This window comes from Betta splendens, chromosome 1, assembly GCF_900634795.4.
Source record: "Betta splendens chromosome 1, fBetSpl5.4, whole genome shotgun sequence".
Classification (NCBI taxonomy): Eukaryota; Metazoa; Chordata; class Actinopteri; order Anabantiformes; family Osphronemidae; genus Betta; species Betta splendens.
This window is the reverse complement of record NC_040881.3, coordinates 9,023,216-9,032,707: the sequence shown is the minus strand read 5'-3', so window position 1 is coordinate 9,032,707 and position 9,492 is coordinate 9,023,216. Positions and strand designations below refer to the sequence as shown.

The window sequence follows — 9,492 nt, the reverse complement described above, 5'->3', positions numbered from 1 at the left end:
ATTTTTAAGAGCTGCGAAAAGCAGGATTTTTTTTTTTCTGCTGTTTTTTTTAAGTCTTCCACCTCGCAGGTGTTTCTTTTTAAGGCGTGCTCGACAATGCCAAGCTCGTCTTGGCTCGTCTTGAATGCCGTGGGCCTCGGGGGGAGAAAAGGGAGAAAAAAAAAAAAAAAAAAAAAAACGAGGTTGGAGAAATCTTATTGATTAGCAGTTGTCGCTTCCCTTTTCTTTATCTCTCTATAGCTCTCCTCGAGCGCCACTCACTTTTTAAGTGTTGATAGAAGGATGGTAAACCTTTGTAGGACAGGCCAAAATGAGAAAAGACAGCAAAGTGAATCTTAACTATTAAAAACTATTTAAAAAAAGAGCGTCCGTTTGCGCGAGCGCCTGAAATCGACGTGTCAGAAACTCTATGGAAGTCAAAGTGGCCGCAGGCCTGAAGGCGGCGTCGAGTTCCCCTCCAACCTCGAGGCCACGCAGCGGCTTCGTAGATGCTGTCAGGACAGATTTATGACGCACGCCTACATGTACAACTAAATAATTAAAAAGAGAATAATCAATCTCCTCTCCTTCTGATGTGCTCGTGTTTGTCTGATTAGTATTCTGCAGGCAATTGACACAATTGCAGCCAAAGCCCGGTTCATTAATGTTAAGACAGATCGCTGCTCGTTAGAGCCACCATGTGGTACAAAGACAAACAGCAGTCCGCACGCTTTGAGCGCAGCGCTCGCTGTTTAGCCACTAAAAGACCATGTCCAACTAATAACTACAGTAAATAATAATAAAACCATTTCTTTGCCCTTGAGAGACATAGATTCCATTTTTTGAATTAAAGAGGGAGGAGACAGACAGAATAAACAGGTGGACGGACGGTCAGGATCAGTGATGCACCGGCTGGATGGAAGGAAACACAGGACCGGAGGAAGGGAGGGGGAGACCTTAGAGATAGGGATGAAAAGAGGGAGCGGGGAAAGAAGTACCATCTGCTTCTTAGGGACTCGAAAGATGAAAATGTGAGTAGCGCTCAGAGGCAGGATGTTAATGTGGACTCAGGGTGAGAGAGGACGCTCTGCACAGGCCCGATGAGCTTAAGGGGCATTAGGAGGCAGGAGAGGGAGGCGAACAGTTATAAGAGACAGGAAGAAAGTGAGAGAGAGAGAGAGCGAGAGAGAGAGGGAGACAGCGAAGGGGACGGGACCGGGGACCGGGTCTGGCGGCGCCGTGAGCTCGCTGGGCACAGACACATCAGGAGAGGACATGACTCGACATGCCGGCTCAGCCCAGCTGGGTCAACGCTCCGCGCTGCCATGTTGTTCTGGCCTGGCGTCCAGCAGACACACACACACACACACACACACACACACACACACACACACACACACACTAACAAACAAGTTGCCCCGGCTCCCTCCGCCCGTCTCATATCGAGCCGCTCGCTCGCACGCGAGCTCACACCCAAAATGCCAAGGATTTGGCCGGCGCCGGCCGGCCAGGCGAGCGCCCCGGACTAATGGAAACGCCAAACTCGTTACTCTAACGCTGGGTGACAAGGGCACCTTGGGCTGCAGATGTTCCTGCTGATGACAGATGGAGCCTGGCACTGCCAGGGGACAGTGGGCCAGGCCTGCGCCAGCTCCATGCCACCTGCACCCCTCCTCTGTACCCCACCACACACACACACACACACACACACACACACACACACACACACACACACACACACACACACACACTCCCTCGCTTTCTCACTTGGCCTATCTCTCTTGAACACTGGCGCACTGTTCCCCCCCCCCCCCCCCCCCCCCCCCCCCCCCCCACACACACACACACACACACATACACACCACCACCCCCATGTGTCTGTCTCTCTACGCACACGCTCTTCCTCTCTCTGTCTCACACAGACACACTGGCACGCCGCTCTTCCTCCTCTGCCCACAGCGAGGACGACTGTTTGTGGACCGATATCTATGACACTGGCAGAATGCGGTGAATAAACCGTGCCTGCGCTGGTATCGATCCTATTAGCAGACACAACAGAAATTAGCGCGTCACGACTGTAATTCCGCACGGGGACATTAGCCGACTGTTTGGTGACGGATCGGCCCCCGCGTCATTTCCTGACGAGCGGCGAGGACAGAACGAGCTTGCGATGGCCGTGGCACACGCGCAGCCATTTCCACTTTTAGGCAGAAAGTGGACTCCAGATCAGCTAATGCATGATGGAGACTCTGTAATGATACCATTTATCTTCATGGAAGTGGTGACAGGCTTCTGGAGGAGATTCGCCAGCCTGGCTCAAAGACACAGTCCACCAGGATAATTTGCTTGATGCTGCTGTAGTCGCCAGATTACCAAAGTGTGCTCAGCTGTAATTTTGATGATGGCGGCTTTTACAAGGAACTCACCATGAAAATCTGCCTCGAACGATGTCGTGCTCCACATTTGAAAAGAGCTGACGGTGAAATCGGAGTCAGAGCAAATGTCAGGGACCAATAAAAGAGGACACGAGGCGGCAACACCGGGGTTCACATCAAAGTCCTTCTCTCTCAGAGAGTGAGATGAGCTTCTGGAAAAGTGCTTGTTGCGCAGCGCCAGCTACAAATCCAGGCGCATCGTCTGTCAGGCTGGGAATCCAAGCGCTGAAAGAACACCAAGACACCAGAGGTTCATATGTTCGCCGTTTCATAAATTCTGATCAATCTGACCGGGCCGGAGCCAGAGCGGTGTCTCCAGCTTGGCCCGGCGCGCCCGTTCCCACTGTTGGAATGTGCGGACTTTGATATCGGACCGTCGAGTGATTAATGCCTGTCCTGACTTTGCGGTGGAAGCAACAATGTGCACGCTGATGCTCAAAGGTTGAGCTGAGCTTGTGAATCTGCCGGAGTCAAACCCACGTAGCGGGTTCTACTTTTGTGCTGCGGCTTTTTGAAGGCTCATCTGTGCTGCTACCCCCCCCCCCCCCCCCCCCCCTACTTTCACCAACCTACGTCTCCCCACCCCTCCCTGTGTCCACTTTATCCAAAAACCATGTGTGGCATGTCATTTCAACTCCCTCCACGCTGAAGAAGGGCCCCTAACAAAACAAAACAATTATCTCTCTCCTCGTTAGGACCTGGCTGGCACAGCCTCTCCCTCTCCAGCTTCCCTCCTTTCTCCTACTGGACCCGGTCTTCATTCACTCCTCTATAGCTGTCTCTGTGACAATAAGTTGAGCTGAGGGTCTCTTAAGTGCTTCTGTAGTGGAGCGTTTAGCTGATTTTAGTCTTCATGTTTCTTTTAAAGGCCACAGCAGGAGCGGACACGCAAGATGGCCGCGGCATGAGGAGGAGGGCGAGGTGCTCTGGAGAGCACGGTATGGGGGGGGGCAGGAAAGCAGGAGCAGCGGATTGAGGCGCGTCGTGGTTGGAGGTGCGGCCGATGTGAGCTGGTGGAGAGGAAGGGGAATGCACGGCTTGGCAGTGGCTGGGCGAACAGGTTTTCCTGTGCCAGCTCTTAATTACTTTAATTGGAGTCATTAGCAAAGTGAGCATGAGAGACATCACCTGCACGGCACGCAGGACCGCACCTGCCACGGCGACATGGCTATCATCATCATCACACTCCAGCGGAGGGTCTGCCGACGGCTCCACGCGCTGAAGTGCCACCAGCACCGCTCCAGCAACAACACAAACAGCACAAAGACGCATATCGGACGAACGCTCCCAACTCAATTACCAAACGCCACCGGATCCAATTCAAAAAGATAAACAGAAGAACAGGCGTCGGGTAGATGCCCGGCGTACCCCGAACGTCAACAAATCCAAAGTAGGCTCTCACCCAATGACAAAGTTTGACGCTCAGATCTGCAGGCTACACCTTTCTCTGTCCTCCCTAGCACCCAACAGACAGCCTGGCAGCCAGGCTGGCAGCCGGGCAGGATGGCAGTAGGCTGGCCGGTTTAGCCCAGGGCACCATCTCCAGCAGAGCCAACTCTGACCAGCTGGTCCGCACTAACACCAGAGCGAGCGTGTGCCGCTGCATCGGCGGGGAGACGGCCCAGACACTCGCGCGCCCAGAGCCTGACACCTACAGCGCTAAACCTGCGCTGCTGGGATTTAGGTGAGACTGTGTGGCTTGCGATTTGACTGGTCACCGTGTAGATCATGAATATTTCTCCCCGTGGAGCCTGTCGGCGGGTTATTTCCAGAGACTGACGGACCCCCGCTCACTGGCGCTCGCCGGTGCCAGATCTGGGAGCGTGTTCTGCAGCCCGGCCCGGTCCAATCCATGACAGGTGAGCTCCAGGCGCTTGGAAATGTGGCGCACCTTCGCTTTTAAGCTAGCCTGCCAGTTTAGCTCTGTGGCCACAACACAGGAAGTCAGGCGTAATGAGCCTTTGCTGTCAGAATGGAGGCTATTTTATCTCACACGGGTAATTAACTTGTGTGGCGCCGGTCAAAGTATACGGGCGATCCCGAACGCAGCATCTATCATTCACTTCCCCCCGCGATGCACCTTGATCGGACCGACGCCGCCTTTATCACGCACCTCCCGACCATCTCCGCGTCTGACAGTTAAAAGGCCTCCACACAGAGAAAGAGCAGGCAGCTCATTGTGTGTTTAAAGCGCTAACTAGGCCACTTAGCACCCCGTGACGCTGATCTGATCCCCGAGGCGCTGAACTTGGCAGCGGGCCCTCCTCCTTTCGCTCCTTCCTTTCCCCTCGCCATGGGAACCAGGCCATCCTTAATGACGCAGGAGTGCTCTGCCGGATCCCACAATGCAAAGGGGGCTGACATCTGTCTTGCTAAGTGGTGCACTCTCTTGTGCACCTTGTTTGTTCAATCAACAACCCCCTCCTTCTCCCCTCCCTCCACTATATGCCCATTTTCTTTTTCATCTCGCTTTTTTGGACATAAGACAAAAGACTGGAAGTAGAGTGGTACAGAGTTTGGGGAGAACAGACAGTAAGATAGTGAGATCATGATGCTGCCCTCAAATACTTAAGAGGGCAGTAGGTAGATTAGTACAGATAAAAAGGGCCCCATGTTATAAATGATGGAGGAGGAGGGTTGAACAAGTTGTAGGTTCACTTATAAGTGAACTCTGAATTAGATTTTTCCAAACACTGGAAAAGTGGGTTGAAATCTGGATGAAATCCCTGTTAGCATGGCTGTGTGAGCTTCCCAGCAGCTCCATCGTCTGCGTATTTAGAAAAAAAAAAAAAAGCAAGGGCTTGATTAAAAGTGGCCCCTAATTCCTCATAGTTAAGACCTGGGCAAATATTTGTCCCATCAATCTCGGAAAATATAGCCATCAACCTAAGATGCTAATCACATGCTAATGGAATCCAGGGGACTCAATGCTCCCCCGTAGCGCAATAGCGCTTTCACTTTTTCAGAAAGCCAACGTGAATGCAAATGGCCATCTAAGCAGTCATTTTGACAACATGCCAAGGCAACGTAAAGAGCCCCCTTCTTTATGTTCCTCTGGGAATGTATGTAAGGATGTGGGGGATGAGTTCACTTTACCAGGCCCAGGTGCCAGGATATAAATGAATAATAGGTTTTATGGGCCCTAACTGACAAAAAAGCACATACACACATAATAACACATGCCCGCTTGCTCAAGTGCATCTGTGGTGAATGATGTTCAAATTCCCACAACTATGCTGAAAAGAGCCTGGGCATGAGAATAGGTGGCTCCTATACATAATTCAGGGGTCCATGCTGAAACAATTATGTTTGCTTACTGCTAAGTACCCGCGCTCAATAGCTCATTTTCCCCCTAGTTTGGTGCTTTCAGATGTAAGTGCTATGTGCTAAAAGTCGGTGGAGCGCCGCTTTTTAATAAAATATAGGAGCGGACACTTGAACGCTTGAATACAAGAGTGGGTGGAAAAAAAACACAACAAATGCTCGGCGTGTTTTTACTTCAGCTTTGCATGCAAACTAAATTGCACTTGTAACTCCGACAGTGTTGGCGTAAAGCTAATTAGCAACGCAAAGGAAACAGGCAAAGCAAAGGAATGTGAACAAACAGGACATTTTAATGACAATATTACAGACCCAAATATTTCGGTTTAGATTCGCCTAAACACCGTTTTAAATGCACACGCGTCCGCTGTGGGCAGCTCCGTCCAAGTGCGTGACCTAAAAGGTCACTTTGTCAACAGTCAGTGGTGGAATAACCCACCAGAACCCTTCACTCTGAGCATCACGCTCAGACTCGGATCCACAACCTGTCGCTCTAGCGCAGGTGCGTTAGCGCTGCGGCCTCGGCGCTCCTCTCCTCGCGGCCCGTCTCGCACCTGCACTCCTCCACCACCATCACGCTCCGGTGGCGGGTCTCCGCTCCGCAGCGCAGGGGCACGGCCACGGTGCGAGCCCTGGACGGGGCGCAGCGCGAGCAGGGCGCCGTCCGGTGGGGGGGGGGCCCGGCCCCGCCGAGGTCCCCGTCGGACGGGACGAACAGCGAGCTGCACTGGCCGAAGCACAGCTTGTTGTGCACCGTCGCCGCTTCGCAGCCGTCCGCTGTCACGCGCTGCGAGGAGGAGTTCGTCATTTCAACGCGGCTCTTTATAGTTTTATAATGGGTTCACGGGAGGAAAGCGTGTAAATCTCTGCCTCTTACCTGAGTGAAAGCTACGGCAGAGCACGTCTGCGTCGCGTCCTTCAGGCTGAGCGGGAGGGACACGCCGACCTTGTCTCCCTTGTCTACGGCTCTCTGCCACATCTGCAGGCCTTGCTTCTTCTTCAGCTCCACCTTAGTGGAGCTTTTAGGGCTCAGGTGGCGGAGCGGACCTCCTGGAGCCGGACCCGGGCGTCCCTGAGACAGGAAGGCAGGGAAAGACGCCCTGGCGCCGAGGGAGGGGGCTCCTCTGGGGGACAGTCCCCTTCTGAAGAACCCCGACTGGGCCAAGGCTCGAGGGTCCAGTCTCACCACCTTAACGACGCCTCGGAGCGCTTCGTCCGGTTCGCTGCCGGAAGCTTCCAGCGCCGCCTTTGACCTTTTGGAGAAGGCCTCGAAAGTACCGTGCGGGAGCGCGGCAGCGGCCGCGGTCCAGCTCAGCAAAAAGACGAGGCCGATGAGGAAAGTCATGATCTCACCAGAAGAGACGCCTGTTAGAGACGAGTTAGGAATCAATAAAAACAGCTACTGAAGTTGAGCGCGCAGGAATCTGGGTGCAAAACGCTGCGGGGAGGGATGTGGTCCAAGGTTCCAAACGGGGACCTTGCTGTCGGCGCTTTGTCGCCGCACTGGGGACGGCGTTTATATGCAGCCGGCAGGTGGCAGTTCTCACCTGTGTATTAACGCAAAGAATGTGTCACAGTTCCCACACTGCACCCGTTATCACACCAGGGCTTCCAACTCCAGCTCCCATGACTGGAGCTCCGTTTCAGGTGAGTGTGAAAAACACTCAAACACAAAAAAAGGTCATTTTCCCCGAGGACGGATTCAGTGAATTGCGTTATTTATAATATAACCACTAATAAAGCCGCTTCACAGGGGACTCAAACACAAAACACCCACAACGCTCCCTAATTTGATGCAGTTGGTATGTTGCCCTTAGATATTATTACATTTTCACTTTCCCGTTGCTACGATGTTATTTACACAGCATCAGTACTGTATAAAGCCGCTGTTTAAATGATGTCAAACGGGAAAGAAGCGCTTTGGTGCCGTCGTCTCAGGAGCGCTGCTGTAGTTAAAGGCCGCTCGCTGAACAATAAGCCCATTCTCGTTCAGCAGGTGTTCCTCTGAGCTCCGGCTATAAAGCAATAATGAGTTTATGCTCTCGGTGTAAACAAGCAGTCTCCTGTCCTTTCATTCCCACACGCCGCTCCTCAGCCGTCCCTTGATGCGCCGTCATTACACCATTAGACTTCAATGCGCTCGCTCGCCCGTGACCTCGTCACACAGCGTCTGTCTGAAAATAGAACCAGTGTGACGTTCTCATGGGACCCGGGGCGTCGGGGGGCGTTTCTCCCCCGGTGGCTTCCCCTGCGTCTTCTTCCACATCCACCGCTTACCGTGACTGTTGTCTCTGGAGTGAGGGAGGAGCAGACGGCCCCCGGTGCTTCATCTCGATGCTTTTCACCCGCGCTGACCTGCAGACATTCACTCACTTGTTGGTGAGATCAGCCTCGGTCCCTGTGACGTGTCTCTCCTTATTCTAGAGAAAACACTCTGGCTGCAGATTCCACTTTCTCCACCAGAGGGCACATTTGACTCAGTTTACCCACATCCCCCTGCTGTATGAAAGCACTGCTTTTCACCCTAACACGACAGGTGGACACTCAAGTCTGTTGTTAATTATCATCATAATCATTATTATCAGGAATCCCTGAATAATCCCTCATGCCTTATGAGAAATGAGGTCAGTAAAGTGTAACAACAAAAGCACGTGTTAAACTGTGTCATTCTCCACCCAATGTTGGCCAATGCTCCACTCAGGCCCACAAGACCAGGTGTTAAAACTAATTAACCTGGAAAGCACTGAAATCAGAGTCACATGTTGAGTTTAACCGCTGGCCAAGTTATTACGGTATATGACTTCCAGTGAAAGCAGCGCGTTCAGGTGACTAAAATGAGTCATCTGCTTCAATAGTCATCACATCATAGTGTACCTTCGCCTGTAAACGGGTACAACAGCTTCCTGTTAGCTGATGTGACAGTCGACCCAAGATACTGACTCACAGTTTTGAGCATAGGATGCTTTTTAATCTTAGCTCATTCCCTTAAGCAATTAAAATGTTGTTTGCTTACTTTACTATTGTTCACCTGCCACACTTACAGTATATACTACAGCATGTGTACCTAATAAAGTGACCAGTGAATACATAAAAAACACAAGTGTTTTGACGGATAAAAGACCAAACACAAAAAATAAACTTTCTCCATTTACATGTGACATTTATCATTGTGACATTGATTGACTGCTGACTGCCGTCATGTGATAAAACAGTTTTGGGAACAATACCCATAAACGGTTTCCTTATATCCTTATAACCTCAATGCAACCAATGCAACCACATCTGGTTGTCACCGTGTGGTAAGAAATATAACTATATGGTGTGTGTGTGTGTGTGTGTGTGTGTGTGTGTGTGTGTGTGTGTGTGTGTGTGTGTGTGTCTTTATTACTTTAATCCAATACACGTCATGATATTTTCAGTCAGAACTGTGATATTATTTATTTTAAATCATACAAATATACAAAAACACAAACTATGACACACATTTTGTGATGCAAGTCATAGATCCTTTCCACAGTGCTTCATTACATATGACCAGCTACATGCTTCAGCACCCACGGTGTCACCCGACAGTAGAACAGGACTAACTCAGTAGAAATGTGCTCATTGGTTTTAATAGCTTATGTCACTTTTTCATAAAAAAATATCTAACAACTAAAGAAAGCACTCCTCCTATGTGGCCAGTCGCTCCAGAATTACATGCTGGAAAGGCGACATCATGACTTGTTGCCAATCTGACAGTAGAGAACCATTGACA

At 51.2% G+C, this 9,492-nt stretch overlaps 2 protein-coding genes across 2 annotated transcripts in view; both read right to left on the bottom strand.

The window, feature by feature from the left end:
- Window positions 1-5,901: 5,901 nt before the first annotated feature.
- dand5 (DAN domain family, member 5) lies at window positions 5,902-8,120 on the bottom strand. The gene is made up of 2 exons (XM_029129761.3): window positions 6,613-8,120; window positions 5,902-6,522 (listed from the first exon to the last, which is right to left on the bottom strand). Exons 1-2 carry the CDS (start codon window positions 7,078-7,080, stop codon window positions 6,229-6,231), a joined length of 762 nt encoding a protein of 253 aa, XP_028985594.1. The 5' UTR covers window positions 7,081-8,120; the 3' UTR covers window positions 5,902-6,228.
- Window positions 8,121-9,145: 1,025 nt separating this feature from the next.
- LOC114855397 (tetraspanin-1-like) overlaps window positions 9,146-9,492 on the bottom strand; it is a 2,911-nt gene continuing 2,564 nt past the window's right edge. Inside the window, exon 8 of the mRNA XM_029150552.3 lies at window positions 9,146-9,492. This exon is cut by the window's right edge and continues 16 nt beyond it. Within this exon, the coding sequence (XP_029006385.1) occupies window positions 9,452-9,492 (41 nt within the window). The 3' untranslated portion in view covers window positions 9,146-9,451.

What these genes read in the sequence shown, in the direction of transcription:
- dand5 (XM_029129761.3), bottom strand. Translation starts at nt 7,080, where the DNA reads ATGACTTTCCTCATCGGCCTCGTCTTTTTGCTGAGCTGGACCGCGGCC. An exon ending in CTGCCGTAGCTTTCACTCAG is followed by an intron (nt 6,523 to 6,612) that starts GTAAGAGGCAGA and finishes TCCTCCTCGCAG; the next exon opens with CGCGTGACAGCGGACGGCTG.